General features: G+C 37.4%; 1 protein-coding gene across 14 annotated transcripts in view; it reads right to left on the reverse strand.

Moving 5' to 3' along the window:
* LOC123764392 (longitudinals lacking protein, isoforms H/M/V) overlaps positions 1 to 19218 on the reverse strand; it is a 177414-nt gene that overhangs the window by 25336 nt on the left and 132860 nt on the right. For 2 of the 14 annotated variants that reach the window (XM_069315919.1, XM_069315915.1), the window contains exon 5: positions 17593 to 18372. The exons of 11 other annotated variants lie outside the window; for them this stretch is intronic. In XM_069315919.1, coding sequence (XP_069172020.1) covers positions 18157 to 18372 — 216 coding nt within the window. In that variant the 3' untranslated portion in view covers positions 17593 to 18156. Of the gene's footprint in view, positions 1 to 222; positions 7374 to 17592; positions 18373 to 19218 lie in introns of those variants that run through there. One more of the 14 variants, XM_069315906.1, reaches the window with a different exon arrangement.

A 19218-nucleotide genomic window follows, 5' to 3' on the forward strand; every position in this document is an offset into this window, starting at 1 on the left:
TAATGGGAGAGGCATGGTGGGTGTTCTGATGGGAGAGGACTGGTGAGGGGGGGGGGGGAGAGACTCAATTTTATTTACTTATAAAATTCCTGATTTCATTTCAAATGTAGGTCATAAAAACATCCTATAAAACACATATTATATTCAGTATGTTTTCTGATCCCCCAAAAGATGCAAACACCAGCAGCAAGGTAAAACACTTAGTTAAATAATAACAACAGCTGTATATATACAGAACTTTCCTTTATTAAATACTTGTACAAGAGTAGCTTACTGGAAAATCTGTTGCAGGAACAACTTCACAAGGTTACATCCTGAGTTAATAACATCTCTAGAAAATACTGTACAGTACAGTATGGTATTCTCATTTAGAGACAAAAATAAAACTTTTGCTTGGTGAAAACAAAAAATACAATGTAAACAATAAGATTGTAAGAGGAGAACAAATAGTGTGACAAACACCAAGAAAGACAACATACAGTATTATGATAACTCACACATACTGTAATGAACAATCATCATAATATCAACCTAAGTGGTAGTTTCCTTGTAAACTAACTATATACAGTATATATATATATATATATATATATATATATATATATATATATATATATATATATATATATATATATATATATATATATATATATATATAAATATATATATATATATGACAGCTTTCTAAGCTTTCACATAAAGCAGAGCAACCAACTGTGACAGCTTAGTGAATATGCATATGCAATACCTGTACATGGGCTTCCAAGGGACTGTAAACAACAGTGATATGAACAAAATTCATTGTAAGACATGAGTTGCTTACTTACCATAATAAATATAGCTGCTGACATATTACTAAACTTATTGAAGCATTGCTAGTAAGTATATACTATGTGCACCTCACCAACATCTTCATTTAGTCTTAGCTCCAAAAGCTGTATTAGCTGGTTTATGAAAGTTAGCAGTTTACATCTCCCCCTTGCTTACAATGCCATTGTTATCATTTCTAGTCAAAATATTTAAGTAAATGCTTGCATTTATACTAATTCCATAAACTTTAATCCAAGTAAGAGCAAGTCTTGTTGTCAGCCTTGAGGCACAAGGCTAACAGACAAGTCTTGTCATTCACACTACTATTTTATTGCATCAAATTTTATAAAATAATGTATATTGTATTTTCCCTGCAGATTTCATCATTATATGCAAGTATTTTTCACCGTACAAGTCTAAATTCTAAAATGAAAATACAGTTACTTTAATACTGACTTTAATCTGTCATTATACCCAATTTGAGTTCAAAATAACATCTCTCATTCTCAAGATTACATGTCATGTAGTACCTAATTACTGGCATGCTGTACCTACTATAAACTATAACTAAACTTAATATTTAGGTAAATAATTTAACTCAAACAGCCAGAAAGCTGTTCATTACTTGCACTACAATAGCAAGATGTTCAGTAAACACCAGTATCATCAAACTATTTCTCTATGACAAGTATGCTTATATGATTTTTACGAAGTTATATGTGTCTAAAATTCTTTCCCTGTTGGCCTGGTACCCAATACCAAATATTTGGCCAGAATATTAGTTTTCTACTGAAACTTGAGGGGCAAGCATTTGTTAGCACCAGGTGGTAGCCTCTAGATCTCCTGCATCTTGGAAGGAAATATCTCTATGAGGTACCTGCCAACTTTTGTGTAAGGGTTAAAACTGGTACAGTATTTAGTTTTTATGGAAGAATTTTGAATGAAATTCAGGGTTATGGGATATCAAAAACACAAAATCTCTAAGGTTACATACATGTAACCTTACATATCATACAAGTCTCAGCAACTGATCATTCATTTACTTTGTCCAAGTAGGAGCTATGTAGGGTAACATGAAAGAAAACTCAACAAATCATACAACAGGGTCACTAGAGGTCAGTCTATGATATCAACACTGCACAGTAAAATATGTGCATCTACTTTCAGTTCAAACAAGTTAACTCACACTTTTAAATCATACCATACAATAATGCTGTACATACATCAATATGAAGTACAATAGTTCTAATAGTTACAAACAAAATCCAGAATGTTAATTAAAATACAATAAGAGCCAATCAATTTTGTTCTATTTCTCATACAAAAACAGCACCAATGTCAATATCTAATTTTAATTTTTCGTAATTCGGTGGTGTGCATTAAAATCCCAACCCACAAGACAGGTGTCAACCGATGGTGTGGTAACTTCACCACAACTCATACAGGCCCAGTTTCATTTATGCGACTTTGCATTTTGCAGCAGGAGCAACTGTCCTTCATAAAGTGTCCTTTTTACACCCACAATACACATGATGATTAGTATGCATAGGTGCAGGCTCACACATCATGTGAGCCTGCTCACATGATGTGTGAGCCTTGAAGTGAGATCTTCAACATTCACCAACAACAATGCAACGCTCGACGTGTCCAGTTCCTACCCTCACGAGATACCTACTGGTGCAGTGAGTAGTAGTAGTCTTTTAAGGAGGTCAGTCTCATTTTACTCAGTGTCACCCCCTTTCTCTTGTAGTCACCCCTAGTGAGATATCACACATCTTCAACATTCACCAACAACGATGTAACACTCAACGTGTGCAGTTGCTACCCTCTAATGTGACTATGATCACACCCCTTTCCTTGGATGCTACAGGAGATACATGCCCCAGGAAGGATGTTTACCAGGAGGAACGTGTTCCAGGAAGAACATGCCGCAGGAGGAACATGTCACGGAGGTATATGTACAGGCTGGATTTTGAAGATTTTCTCTTTTAACGTGGCAATGAATGTAAACATGGTAATTTACTATTTTAGACTGGTGCAGCAAAGGGAATCTGATGTAAAATGGAGAACCTGTCAATAGTACCATGGATGGCAATACAGCTCAATCATAAATGCCTCAAGAGTTTACATAATGAGGCTGGCTAAATACTCATTTATAAAATCACTTTAAACGAGCAACATTGAATGGATGCTTCTTACAATTCCCATAGCAAGCAATTGTGGAGTCAAAACTTTTTAATGTATGCAGACCTATCAAAGTTCAGCACATACCAATACAAATATGGAAAAAGATCTTGTTAATATGAAGAGTCTGATGCATAATTTGACTCTTGTTTAGAACATTTTTCCACATTTGGAAAGCAAATTAAGCATTTGAGTTTCTTTGTTAGTGCAACTTATTAAAACATTTTTCATAGTAAAGGAAGTCTCACTTTATCACCAGAGATGTGGTATGTTTGGACTCCAGTACCAGGTGTCTCTTATGTTCTGATGCTTTAATACTGGCAGGAGGGAAACTGTCGCAACCTAACTCAATAAGGCTGTGCTGGACAGCCTTAAAATACAACATAAAAAATACAATAAAAAGATATGAAATACATTTCTGTAATTGATTACATATATATGCTATAAAATTCCTTAAAAGATAGATAGAAACTGAATAATCAAAAGGTTCTGTATTTAATTTCAACACTAATATTTTCTTCAATAACACAAGAGTACAAATAGATATTTAGAGTTCCATTTTAAGTTACAAAGTATAGTTTTTAGATTACAAAGATGATCAATGTTTCTATTATTACATCATTCCAATATTACACATTATCATATTTTTATCCAGAAAAAAATAAACATACAATTTTTGATCAGTTGATTTTATTTTTTAATTATGGTACAGTACAGTATCTATATAAAATAATATGTGAAGCTATGCACTGTGTTTTAAACTATACTGACTTAATTATTAAGTACACTGTGAATTAGGAAATTAGGGCATTTAATATCAATAAAAAATCAAATGTTGAATGTAATAAAATACCTTTTTCTAGTGGCCCCCAGTGGCTTCCCGGCCCTTATCTCTGGCACCGTCCAGCCCTAGTCCATCACACCAGTCACCTGAGACCCATCCATCATTCGCTGAGAGCTACGACCAGAATCTAGCCCACCAGAAAAGAGTGAGGTAAGCAACAAATCAACAATCAACCACAAAACTAAGGAAAACTTACCAGAAAGCATAAATGAAACAAAACAAGTGACTGCATTAAGGAAATTAGGTAAACAAATCAAGTGATCATTATGTTCAAGACCACCACCAGATGGAAGCCCAAGTCATCTCAGGTTTCAGCTAGCCTCCTTTTTCACTCTGGTGCTGTCCATGCAAAGTCCCAGAACAAATGGAACCCTTCAGTAGTTCCCCAAACTTACAATCATGCCTTAATAGAGGAGGTTGGCTTTTCCAAAAAATAGGAACAGCGGACTGGGATGATCCATGGAAGAATGACAGGATAGGAGAGCGCTTAGTTAAACATGATAGCCGTACACAGCTGTGTTGTGCACAGCTGCACAGACCCCAAACCTAAGCATCAAATGTCAACGAAACAGAAAAAAATCTGTCTATGTAGAAAATGCCTATACATCCCCAAATCTGGGATATACAGCTGACTGCATGGATCAAACCACCATTGAGAGGACCTGGAAAAAGAAAGCCTCACAACAAGGAACACGAGAGCCAAAGGCAACATAGAAGACCCCAACTTAAACACCTTGAGGAGTGGGTAAGAATACCAAACTGCAACCCCAGGAGTGATTGCACAGTGGATCCCAGCCAGACATGAAATGTTTCCAAAACAGCCAGAGAAAGAGGCAACAGCAATACTGTATTCTATCCCCACCACTCCCCAAAAGACAGTTAGAAAAAAATATCAGTAGCAACTGATACAAATGGCAGACACCAAACAGAGGAACCAAAAAGTCTGAAATTTGACTCTGATGTAGGAGATGCAACACAAAGCCAAGAAACCAAACACATGCGGATTGATGGAGTCATGAAGAAAGTGGCCCCAACCCAGACATGGGAAGCAGCAGCTAAACTCGAGAGTAGAGGTAAAAAAGAAACTTCCCTTCACTAGGCCATGAAAAATGGACCCAATTTTAACAGAGTAATAGTATCTGGAACTGGCACCCTATTTACTGGAAGCCACCAGGACCAGGAATAGGCAAACAAGGCCACCCACAGAAAGATTAATGGTCTGTAAAGTCAGACGAAGAAGGCTCCATTCATGTCCCACACCACTGTGATGAACATAAAGGAGAAAGACTGATTATGAGAATAGTTGACATGCCCCAACTAGGAACAGCACTGAGGATCAAAGCCCAAGAAGCTAATAGTGAAGCTACCCTCAGAGACCAACCCCATAGGGGGAAGAAAATGAACCTAAACATCCCTCTCGAGGATGCATTGAAATGACTGGGGTACAATCCGAAAAAAGATGGATAGCTGTGCCCCATTGGAGAAGGCCTCACGTAAGTGCCACCATGACCACTGCAAACATCAGCACCTGTAAGGGTGACTGTATGAAGGTTGAAAGCCATCAACAATGACCATCATAGGGAAAGTTTGACAGCAGATATCGAAGCAAGCCCTGTTAAGCCACACTTGAAGGAAGACGAGATAATGGGAACCTGTGCAGGGGTGGGAGGCTACAACCCTAGGAACCCATAGCCTCATCATAGGGAACAGATAGGGCATCAGCCTGGGAAGCCCCAAAATCCTGGGAAGCCAAATCCCAAAAGACTATCCAAAAGAGACAAGGAAGGCAAATCAAGACTAGTAGGCCTCCTTGCCTCAATAACATCTCCAGAGGAAGCCTCTACTGACACCTCTGCCAGCAACCCAACCTAAGGCAAAGCCAGGAAAAACATCAACCATTCCCAAAGACATATCCCACAGCTCAAAACAGCTAAGCACCCCAAATTGAAGTGGGTGAAGCACGATAAGCGGCTACCCAAAAAGGCAGCCTAACAAAAACCAATGTAGAATGCCAAGAAATGGCACCCACGTCTCCGGAAAAAGAACCACAGAACCCAGAAAGCAGTATAACAGGAGGCAACAGCAATGATCAAAGAGGTCTAAAATCACCAAAGCAATAAACCTCACAGAAATGAGGGACATTGACACCTGAACCAGCCGTGTCATGGATGATGAATTTCATGTACACAACCAAAGCACACACTTTACTAATGTGCAAGGCCACCAACATCCACTGAAGCAAGACCAGTACGATAGGAAGGTTGTTAACATGCACACGCACACAGTCTGAAGGTGTGAACTTCAAGCATTTTCTGTTCTACTGATAAATTGAGAAGACTATATTCTCCCCATCAACAGGCCCAGCTGTGGATAATATATCTCTTGTGCTACCTGGAAGTGAGGCAACTCAAGACGAGTCTGCTTATAGAGGAGGGACCCCGCAACCCCCTTAATTAAAGCAGGTACAGTATCTCTAGTGGGATGTAAGAAAATGCAAACCAACCCCACAGGAGGAAACCCTGGCTATGAGTGTCATAAACCCAATCATGGTGAACAAATAAAACTAATGAAAGCAATGAATGGCCTCTGTTTCACACACACACAAAAAAATACCAGTTAAATGAATAGTGAGAAGCAGGTGGTGGCCACAGCAAAGATTACAAGTGATAGGCTAGTGACACAAGTGAAAGAGTGAGGGAAAAGTGGCAGAGACCTCAGGTGACCTGGGCTGCCATCTGGTGGCAATCAGGTGCATCACAGTTGATGTATTTACCCTGTAGCTACGATAATTTGTTTAGTTTACCTAGGGAGATACTTTACATTATGCAGTCACGTTTTGTTATGCTTATGCTTTCTCTGGTTTTATGGTTGATCTCTTATCCTTTGCTTCCCTCCCTCTCCTAATAGAACATGTGGCGATTCTGGTCCTAGCTCTAAATAGGCAACAAACTGGTCTAAGAGGCCTACTCTACTGGGCTAAGACTTGCTGGTAACAGCAATAAGGCTTAGGGTGCCACTGATGGATCCCTCCCAGAAAAAAGGCACATTTTAAGCGGAGATATTTTAGTATTGTGTATATGGCACCCTAACACACCTTATGAACAGTAGCGGGTCACCTTCATATGTTTGGCATGGTTCCGAATAACAGATGGGATGGGCACCTGGCCTATTATATATTTCATGAGATGTAGATTTTTGCAACAATAAAGTGATGAAAATTAGAAATAAAATGAACCAGAAAATCTCAACCATCACTGGTCAGTTGGGCCTGTACGGTAAACGAGAAAGGCTTGCCAGGGTGGATGCTACGTATGTGAGACTTCAGGTTGTGCTTGAAGTTGGAGCGGTGAGAACAATATGGGCAGTGGAATGGACGAACATCTGCGTGCGCATGCAGGTGACGTCGTAGTTCCCAACCACTCACGAATGCCTTGCAACATACACTACATACATAGCTGATGCCAGGAAGGTTGACACTGCCGCCACTGCCATCGCCAGACCGCTGCAAACCAAACATCAGCGTTGGTGATCTCCTCTGTAACATAAAACATGCCCGCTCTCAGACTGCTGCACCAAACAATATACACCAGCCACAATACCTCACTACTGCCACATTTAAAACATTTCTGTTAGTTTTGCATTCTGTATTCCACACTCATATTGTCACTTTTAGCTTGTACACTGAAGGCTCAGATTCTTATTACACCATCACGACCTAGTTGGCACATGTGGTTTGAAGATTATTTAATAAGATTGTGTTTTTCAAAATTATTTCTTTTCAAAGCTGAGGCAATGAGCTTGTTCAAAGACCTGTAGCTCAGCAGTAGATGTCGTGGACAGCATGGATGTGCGTGCGAAGATTGTGTCTCATGTTGGCACGGTGCGGGCAGTGTGGGCAGGCATAAGGCTTCTCCCCCGTGTGTGTTCGCATATGCCGCATGAGACCTTGCTTGCGAGAGCGACCACGGAAGACCTTACCACAGATCGTGCATGAAACAGTTGCGTCGAGCAGAGCCATATTGAGCGCTGTCGACCTGGCTTCCTGCAACCCTCCCACCTGCAACAGCAAGACTCAGCTAAGCAATACTTCTTTGCGAACCATGAACACCATCTGATCACATCTACATTCGATAGAAAACTCAACATAGAGTAATCCCCATTTTAGGTATAAAATCAGTATATAAACATCAAACTCCTGAATTTCAAGAAACGTGTAGGTTACTCATAACACGTTAAGGAGAAAGGTTACAAAATACAATACAGTACTTGTACAGAAGCAACTAACACGTTGTGTTAAAAAAAAAGTTCTGCATTATATCTGCTGAAAAGCTTAATATGCAGCCACAAGGGTATGCTTTCCTACTGGTATTTATAGAAGAGCTGTGCTCATGGTCTACCATCTTCTAACTTTATTACAAAGACTCGATAAGTTTCTAGTAGTTTTGGCCAATTCCATCTACAGTATCTGTCACTCTATTTTGGAGGTAGAATACTGTTCCTATTGTCTTTTCTACACTGATTTTTTTGTGATTTAAAATCATGACATCTTGTTTTAACAATTTTATCTACTTATGGTGTTAAAAATGCTTCAATATCAGTTTTCTTATACTGTAAACTTTTAAAACTTATAAATAAATGTTCTATTTTTCTTCTTGTTTGCAATGAACTTATGAAGGCATTTCCATTGCCTTTAGCCTTTCTTCATAATTCATATTTCTTAACTCATGAAACTATTTTGTTGCCTGTCTGTGAATTTTTCTATTTATCGGTATACAGTGGAACCTCGGTTGACGACTGCCCTAGAGGACAAATTTTTTGGTTGACGACGTCAAATTCATCATAAAATTTAAATTGGTGTACAATGGTTTGTTTACAAGTCTATCCTGCATAGTGACGACCGCAGCAGGGCTTGAATTCTGTGAAGAACTTCATTGTTTGCCTGCTTTTTAGCTTTTTTAACATAAAAGTTCTTATTATATATCATGCCATGGGTCCCAAGAAAGTTAGTGGTAGAGTTCAACCTAAGACAATAGTTGTGAGGATGACAATAGAGGAAAACAAGAGATCATTCATAGTGAGACAATGTGATGTCTCACTACAGACAAGTGTTAAAATGCAGGGAAAAACAAGTTTATAGACAGATTCTTAGTAAGACAAGCAAGCAGTAAGCCACAACTAGGTCCTAGTGGTATGTCTGCAAAATGTCGGAGAGAGAGTACCCCAGAGAAGTCATCACTGCCTGATGTTATAATGGAAGGGGACTCCCCTTCCAAACAGTAACACCTCTCTTCCTCCCCTCCTCCTCACCGTCTTTCATAAGCCAAAAAGAGTCCTCAATAACGGTAAGATATACACACTGTATTGTAGCTAGTACAAAATGAGTGTTATTTGGTATAAAATGTATTTTTAGGTTAATATTTTGGGGGTGTAGAATGGATTTATTCAATTTACATAAATTCATATGGGAAAATTAGTTTTGGTTGACGACGCAGCTCTGGGAACAGATTACGATCGTAAACGAAGGTACCACTGTATCAGTATTGTGTAGTACAGTGAACACATTCAAAATTTAGCACTCCAAATTAGCGCTCTGAATTAGACCCAGATTTACAGAAGCCACCAGAGAAAACCCAGACCCTGCAAACGCACAACCTAACTGTCCCTATTTTCCACTTTTACAACTTATAATAAAGTTGTTACATCTCGTTATAATGTTTTATGATATATTAGAACATTATTACAACTTGTTAGGTGTTAAACCTTGTTCAAACATTGTAGTAAGTGATAGTTTCATCGTGTGTTTGGTGGGGATCAACTAGGGTAGAGCACTGTACTGTACTTCCAAAATAGAGTATGTGCCTGTATTAGTACTACAGTATATATATTATTTTAAAATTGGTTTATTTATTGATATAATGTTTTACTGTGCTGTAAATTGTACAAAACAGTTTGTATACAGTATGTGACATTTTTATGTGTGTGGACCAGTATTATTGATGCTTGACATGTCTAGAGTGCTTGATCTTTTCTTGTGGTGGCTGGTGTTACCTCTCATTGTTCTAGGGTAGTCATACACTTTTCTTCTGGTATTTAGTTATGATTAAAAAATCTGTAAGCAGGAGTAACATCACTAGACTAGTTAGGAGGCAGAAGAGGTACTCTATATAAATGGGTCACTGCAAATGAAAACACTCATATTACAATACTAGATTAATTAAAATGGCACCTCCCTGACTCCTCTAACATGAATGAAAAGCTAAATTGATATAGAAAAGTGATTATGGCTGGCGAGTGGTGATGATGCTTGCAAAAAGAGTTAGGAGTTGGCAGGTGGACTCTTTTAGACATTATATATTAAAATACAAAAGCAAGGGAGAGAATTATGGAAGCAAGATTATGTTAACAATTAGCAGGGGCTCAAATTTCAATAAGTTTGATCATGAAGTTTACAAGATCCATAGAGTGCTGTTATTAGCCACAATATGGATGAGTTTCATGGCTAGTAAAAAACACAATTGCAATACAAGTAGTATGTTTATTATCATTGCTTTTAGTAATTGGCTAAGTAATTACCGAAGTGTGGTTACAGGATGAGAGCTATGCTCGTGGTGTCCCGTCTTCCCAGAAATCTGTCATATGATGCTTTGAAATTACTTGTGATTTTGATACTCAACACCTTCTCACCTAACATGTTCCAACCATGTGAAGGCGATGAGTCACAATAACGTGGCTGAAGAATGTTGACCAGACCACACACTGAAGGTGAAGGGACAACGACGTTTCGGTCCGTCTTGGACCATTCTCAAGTCGAGGCCATTCACAATTGAATTGAGAATGGTCTAGGATGGACCGAAACGTCGTCGTCCCTTCACCTTCTAGTGTGTGGTCTGGTCAACATGTTCCAACCATCCACCACTCTGTTTGCAAAAGTGAACTTTCTATTTATTTTTGGCAGCTTTATTTACTTAGTTTTAATCTATAACCTCTTGTTCTTGTTGCAGGTTTAAAAAAATGTCTCTGTAGACTTTGTTGATTTCTGTTGATATCACATAGCTCTCTCTTATATGAGCTCTTTCTCTTCTATCTTCTAGCTTCGGTGTACAGTATTTAACACCTCTAGCCTCTCCTCATAGCTATTGTTTTTCACTTCTAGAAACCATTTAGTTGCATGTCTTTGCACCTGTTTCAGTTTATTGATGTGTTTCTTGAGATATGAGCACCATACAACTGCTGCATATTCCAATTTTGGTCTCACATAGATTGTGAAAAATTGCTTTAAATATTTCACCGCCCATGTATTTAAAAGTGATTCTGAAGTTGAAAAGTGTAGCATAGGCACCTCAATGTTCTTTATGTGATGCTCAGGTGACAGTTTTCTATCCAGAACTATCCCTTGATCTCTTTATTGGACTTCTTTAAAGCTTTTACACATAATTTGTAGGTTCTGTGTGTGGCTTACTTTCTCCTATTCCACATTGCATGTGGCACTTATTCACATTTATTCCCTCTGCCAAGTGTTGCTTCTTACATTTGTTTTGTCCATCATGAAGGGCAGGATAATCCTCTACGTTTCTTACCTTCCCTAGTAGCTTGGCATTATTAGCAAACATGTTCACATAATTCAGTATTTTTTTCTGGAATATCCTTCATATAGATGATAATGAACATCAGTGGTGTTAGTACTGAACTCTGTGGTACTCTACTAATAACATTTCTCCAGTCTGATACATTGCCTTTGATTACTACCCTCATTTTCAAGTCAGAAATTTTTTCATCCATATCAGAAGTCTCCCTGTCACCCCCTCTATTGCCTAAGTGTAGTTAAAGAATGAGAGTTATGCTCATGGTGTCCCATTTTCCCAGTATTCTTTGTTATGTGATACAGTACTATGAAACTACTGATGGTTTTGGCCTCCACCATCTTCTCACTTAATTTGTTCCAAGCATCTACCTCTCTATGTGCAAGAGAGAGCCTTCTAATATTTTTCGGCATCTTTGTTTCCTTAGCTCGAATCTTTGAACTCTTGTTCTTGAGATTGCAGGTTTCAAGAATTCCTTTGTCAATTTTTTATTATTATTTTGTATGCAATGATCGTATCACCTCTCTGCTTGGCACATATTTTTTTTAATTTGTTAAAAAAGTACAATTTCAGATGATAATCAGCAATGAGGTAGCTGGTCATCTCTGCAAAGGCAAGGATAACATCCATATCCTCTAACAGTTATATTTACATACTGTATTGCTGTTATGTGACAATTTGTTTTCTGTTATTTGGGCCCAAAAATGCTAAAATTTGACGAGGGCATTTGAACAACAAGTACTGTACTCAAAATATATGAGTTTAGTTTAACTTGAGTAAGGCTAAATGAGTAAATAGAGTGTACCGGGACACTAAGAAGTTACATGAATGAGCACAAACTAAGTTCAACTGTAACAAGTATGTTCATGATACAAAGGACACCAATGAAAATGAAGTGAATAATGAAAGGAAAAGAAGCTGTGAGTTGAAGGTTTTCAAATTAGGTATTTTGCATTATGATACTTCCTATTTTTACAACATGGTTATCTACATATCAAAATCTTGACACATTATAATTTTATTTATTGCTTACAAGTGCCATAAAAACATTTCACAAGGCAATCCAAATACAGTACATTTATATAAATTCTTAATATCTAAAATATTTCAGATTCTTATGCTTTCTGGTAAATAGTTTTATATACTTTAAAAGATTTTATTCATTATGTTGATATTACAAACATATTGCAGCAATTCAAAACTCTATGTATTAAAATTTTTGAACCAGTAGATTTTTCACTTAACCAAACAGCACATAAAAAACAGGATCCAGCAATATCTCCCGTAAAACTGTTTCTATTGTATTACTGCTGAGTTTAAAAGGCTTAACCTTAATAAGATGTGCAGTATATTTTGGTGAATATTGTGCACCCATTGAGCATAGTTATAAATTCTATGGGTGGTTCAGCTTACAGTTCCACCAACACATAGCAACAATGCAAGTAAAGCAGTCAGTACAATATTGTTCAAACCCAACCAGTGCTTGAGATTGAAAATTTAAATATCTTGATGCAATATTTTGTATGTTCCAAGGCTACATAAATGGAGTTTTATTTTACATTTTAAAAAATTGACTTCATGTTACTATGCCATCTTCTTTAGTGTTATTTGCCAGAAAATTTTGTTTTTAAATTCTAGTTCTACAGCAACCACTTTCAGGGAGTAAAACTTCCTATCAATGTTTATTTGTCAAGTACAGTATACAAGACATAGAAGATGAAGATCACCTTCAGGCATATCTCATTTTAAGAGAAAGAGTGGAAATTTGCTAAAATTTTCTTCATATGATATCTCAAACCATGAGTTACAATTTACCATTATTTACCATCAAAACATTGCACATCATGATCATTTATGTCATTTTCACAACTTTCCAAACACTTGAAGAACACACATTAATGTATCTTGGTATGAAAACTACTAAGCTCACAAAAAAACTGTGTATTTGTACTGAGACACAAAAAATATGCTTTTCCAAAATTTTGTGGGACAAATATGCTAGAAGCAACTAATCATATTACTGAACCAAAAAATATCAGAAATTATACATAATACTGTATATCCAATCATGATCTGATGTCCTTGACAGATTCACCTGTTATTCTACCTAGGTGGAAAATGAACGGTGTTGAAGTACCACACATTTAAAATAAAACACCTATAACCTAATACTCATTAACAATATCCATACACATAAAAAAATCTCCTTAGGTAGTAAATATATCTGAGGCAACTGAATATTAATAAAGTTGAATATAAATAATAATAGCTTAACTATTTTTTAAATTTTATTTTTTAATTTTTAATAGAAAAATGTGAACATTTATCAGCAGATGCTACAGCAGTTTCACATTTCCAATAGCAAACACTAGTGCAAAAATTGCATTCATTACTAGGATAAACTCATACGAAAAACAATTGCAAATAAACATAGTTCAACAGAATGAGGTGATTGAGAGGAGTAGGCCCTTCCAGGTTGGACATATCTCGGCATATGAACAGATAGGTGTAATGAGTGCAGATGTTAAGATGATTACAGTACAGTACTGCACAAGTACTACACATTGTACTGCAACGAGTACAAGGGGTATAATAATGAATTCAGGCTGATGTAATGAGTACACATAGTACAATGATGATAGAGTATTTTAATAAGTACAAAGAATTATAATGAGTATAGGCAGATGTATTGTGAAGATATTAGACTAGTTTAAAGATCACAGGCCGCTGTAAATAGTACAAGCTTATGTAAGAAGCACAGACTGGTGTAAGGAGTAGAGGCTGGGGTAAGAAGTAGAGGCGGGTGTATGCAGTACAGGCTGGGGTAAAAAGTAGAGGCACGTGTATGCAGTACAGGCTGGGGTAAAAAGTAGAGGCACGTGTATGCAGTACAGGCTGGGGTAAAAAGTAGAGGCGGGTGTATGCAGTACAGGCTGGGGTAAAAAGTAGAGGCATGTGTATGCAGTACAGGCTGGGGTAAAAAGTAGAGGCGGGTGTATACAGTACAGGCTGGGGTAAAAAGTAGAGGCACGTGTATGCAGTACAGGCTGGGGTAAAAAGTAGAGGCGGGTGTATGCAGTACAGGCTGGGGTAAAAAGTAGAGGCACATGTATGCAGTACAGGCTGGGGTAAAAAGTAGAGGCAGGTGTATGCAGTACAGGCTTGGCGGTAAGAAGTACAGGTTGATGTAAGGTGTATAGGTTGGGGATGGATAGAAAGGAAGGGGGAGAGGATAGGAAAAACAAAATAGCATGGGAAAGGAATTGTGTGGTGGTAGTGGTGATGTGGGAATGATGGTGGAAATGATGGTAGTGTTGGTACCTGGAGATGGTTGTGTATCAAATTGCTGGTAGGGGAGGAATCATCATACATTCTTAGCAGTCCATATAAGCAGAAATATATAACCTATCTCTATTTGGCTATATACACACACCAGAAATCAAAAGTAACTGACTTGAATGCACTTATGAAGAAATGTAAACTTTCAAGCTAACCTGACAAATGTACTGGGAAACATCCCTTGACATTATGGAATGGGTGTTAACCCCTCAAGACCTCCTCTCCTGTGAAGTAAAATGGTTACCAAATCCCCCCCACCTAGGTCTCTAGGTGGCCCAATAACAATGGCGTACTTCCTTGCACTACTGAACATAAACATTGAAAGTTTCATGATGAAACACAACAGTGTTCATCACATATAAACACAAATTAAATCAAATCCTTTGAAAATCATGTGTCGCCTTAATTTAAAAAATTTTGATTTATAAATGATATTTTGTTAAACAAATGAGTTCACTTTGGACACAAGCCACAAACTCACTCTGGATATAAGCCACCATTCACCTTGGACTCAATCCACCATCTACTCTGGACACAAGCCACCAATATACTCTGGACCCAAGACACCACTCACACCGGACACAAGCCACTGCTCACTTGGGACACAAACCGCCACTCACTCTGGATATAACCCACCACTCACTCTGGATGCAAGCCACTGTTCACTGCTTTTGTAGTTACCACAAGCTCTGTCCACAGCATTGTGCAAGGTAACACCCATCATGGATACATCCACTGATTTCATAAGAGCTCACCACCCATTTCTGATACAAACCACCACTCTACACACTTTTAATATAAACAAAATGCCTACCTATCAACTCTAAGGTCCTCACCAGTAGCTGCTGACACAAAACCCAATATGGTGTATAATTACAATTATGCCCCATATAAGTATACCCCTGATACAAACCCTTATACCCTGGTACAAACCCTTATATACTCTGGCACAAACCCTTCTATATTCTGGCACAAACTCTTATATACTCTGGCACAAACCCTTATACCTGGCACAAACCCTTATATACTCTGGCACAAACCCTTATACCCTGGCACAAACCCTTATATACTCTGGAACAAACTTTTATATACTCTGGCACAAACCCTTATATACTCTTGCACAAACCCTTATATACTCTGGCACAAACCCTTATATACTCTGGCACAAACCCTTATATACTCTTGGCACAAACCCCTTACATACCCTGGCATAAGCCTTTATATACCCTGGCACAAACTTTTATAATCTCTGACATAAACCCCATGTTATTCCTGGCACAAAACCCCTATCACATCTGACATAAATCTCCACAAATGCCTATACTGTACTATCTCCAGCACAAATCCCAACTTACCACTCACTCAAACCTAAACTTGCCCCTAACAAAAACCCTAACTTATCCCCTGACAAACACTTACCCTAACAAAAGCCCAACTTAAACTTACTCATTGACTACCTTCCACACACAAACGGATACAAACTGCTGTCAAGTATTTACATGAGCCTCCAACTAAAAAGAATGAGAAGTATTGAAAAATGTAATTGTTGACACAATTAATCACCTGGAGACATAGTAGAAGATAACCCATTTCAAATACAGTAAATCTTAAAAGATAAAAACCTCATTTAAAATTCAGTTATTATTCCAGTTATTATTAAACAAACATCAAAGGCCTCTCTGTACATTAGCTTGGTTTCTCTTTTGAACTAATGAAGCACATCAGCAATAACTGATACTGTATTTTGTTATATTATAGGTTAATTACTCAATTCTTAGTTGATACACTTACAATAACATAATTTTACCAATGCGATATCAAAACTATACTGGATAGTGTACTGTACATACTTCAAGTGTGAATACAGAATTCTGTACAGAATTCAAACAATATACAGTTACATACCTTGAAAGCTATGAACAGTAATTTATTAAACAATACTATTTGAATGTATAGAACTATTGGTATGATGAAAGATTATTTGCAAATGTTTCTCCTGTAAGTGTTTTATCACATCCAACAGACAACTATAAAAAAATGTTTCTATAAACAGACATAATTTATCATTCATCTTACTGTAATACAAAAAATATGTATAATCTCTTTAGTTATCAAGAGCTCATTTTATTACATTTTAAAAAATGAGTAATCATTTTGTTAATTAGAGACTGCATCCCTATCTGATTCTAAACAAATATTAGGATATTAACACTTCATTTATTTAGTGAAACATTACCATAATAATAAACTCAATTAAGCAAATTACTTTCAAATTTGGACTAAACAAGATTTAATTTCCTAAGATATTCCCAGTGATTGAGGTGAACAGTCCGCAAGTGACGTGTAAGGTGGTGTTTCACATTCATACGTTTGAAACATAATGGACACTGGAAAGGCCTCTCTCCAGTATGAATGATTCGGTGTCTGTCCACTAGCTGTCGACGATTCCGCCCATAGAAGAGCTTTCCACACTCTGGACACTTGAGGGCAGGTAAGGTGTCCCCAATACACCCTTCCATCTCCCCAGGAATACCCACCCCAGCCCCTGCTGCAAGGCTGCCCACCTCCGCGCCCTCACTGCCACCCACCTGGAAAACAGAAGTTGGTCTCAGATGGACTCTGCTTCATTTTGGGTATGAGTATACCGTTGGGGACAGGAAGCCTGTGGCCTGCAGAGATTTCCCTAGCCAAGGGCATTGGGTGCAGTGAGGGGAAGAGACCTCTTTTGCCCAAACTATTATAATATTATCCCATCTTCAAGGTACCATACTTTGATTTAATGTTCTACTGAAAGCACTTTTCATATAAAGAGGTATAAGAAATAATGGACTGCACTGATAAAGAAGTTTTATTTTGCAAATTGATAAAACAATGTACAGTATATCCCACCTCTCAGAGTAAAGAATAATAGCTTACAGTTTCTTTTCTGTTTTATTAAATCTTCATATTGTGACTACACAACCATGGGCAATACATACAAATAATAACAACATTTTTGTTCACTGTAAGAGTGAGAATAAACAACAACTGCATTCCTTTTGAAAGTACAGGTATTACTAACCCTTTTGAGATATAATAAGAATGCTTAAAAAGAAAGTTTTCTTGAAGAACATTTAAAAAACAAATAATAATGGTGAACTTAATTTAAAAATTAAAAGAAGCAGCAAAGTTTGAAATAAAATTGGCAGGGTTAAGTAAAATAGATGAAAACTGGATGACTGCACACTACAAGTATATGTTTTTGATTATCAAATAAGTAATTCAAATTAATGATATAAGAAACTAATCAACTGCCAATCATTGCAAGGATATAAGTGATTACAATAATAAGCACAAAATTATTGAGTACGGGACAAAGGTCAAAGCTATCATGGAGACAAAACTCAAGGGTGAACAGGACTAGGGTGGCGTGCTCTGTAGAAACTCTTGGCCATGACGGCTGAGGATGTGGGCCTTGAGATTCCACTTGAAGGTGGCACGGTAGTCACATCGTGGACACTGGTATGGACGCTCTCCAGTGTGTGTACGCAGGTGACGTTCCAGTTTAGACCGCTTGGCCTGGTTCTTGCCCTCAAACTTGCGCCCGCATACTGGACACACAAGCACCCGCAGCCCCTGTAACAAGACACACACCTCACTGCCACACCTGTCTGCTCCACCAACTCCACTCCTTCAACACAATGTCTAAATTTCCATCACAAATCATTATATTCCTTTCATTCTTTCATGAAAACGGTGATCCAAATATTCTTGTTTCTAGCAGTGTCATAAACTCAAGAGATGAAGTGCAAGCAAACTTTTCCCAATTATGAGGAGTTTATTTCACATTAGCATCATAACCTTTCATATTGCATGAGTTTGTAAATAAAGTTTTCTGACTCTTTTAGAAAAAAAAGTACTGTAATTTTATGGGAATTATTTTACTTAAAACATTTTTAAATTTTCTGACTTTTGGTACCATGCTAACTTTTTTTAGTTTTAGAATTAATATTTAACTACTGTATACTTAAAGATACATCACTTCACAGTCACTCTAAATAAAAGACAAGTAGTTGATGTACAAATGAGTTTCAATAAATTACGGAGTGTTTACCACACTCACATAAATTTCTTTGAAATAGCAAGTGCTGATATGCAAAGTTGTTCAAACGGCACAGCTTAGTTGGGTTTGTAGTCACTTTTAATATTCACTTGTCTCCCTTACAAGAACTAAAGAATTGATGTCATACCAAAACAATAATTCTTCCACTAAGATGAGAAATTTTGTGTTTTCTCAGCACTTGTTGGGAATAATATATAACTTCAAGAAATTTTAGTGATGAAAGAGTGGAAGTAGTGCAGGCTTGTTTTATTAGTCATGAAAGATGGTAAAATACTGTTATGGACTCTCAAATGTACAGGGTATTACCGTACAACTATAGCACCAAGCATAATTTTTCCAGCATGCATCTTGTATGATGG

Source organism: Procambarus clarkii, chromosome 82, assembly GCF_040958095.1.
Source record: "Procambarus clarkii isolate CNS0578487 chromosome 82, FALCON_Pclarkii_2.0, whole genome shotgun sequence".
NCBI classification, from domain to species: Eukaryota; Metazoa; Arthropoda; class Malacostraca; order Decapoda; family Cambaridae; genus Procambarus; species Procambarus clarkii.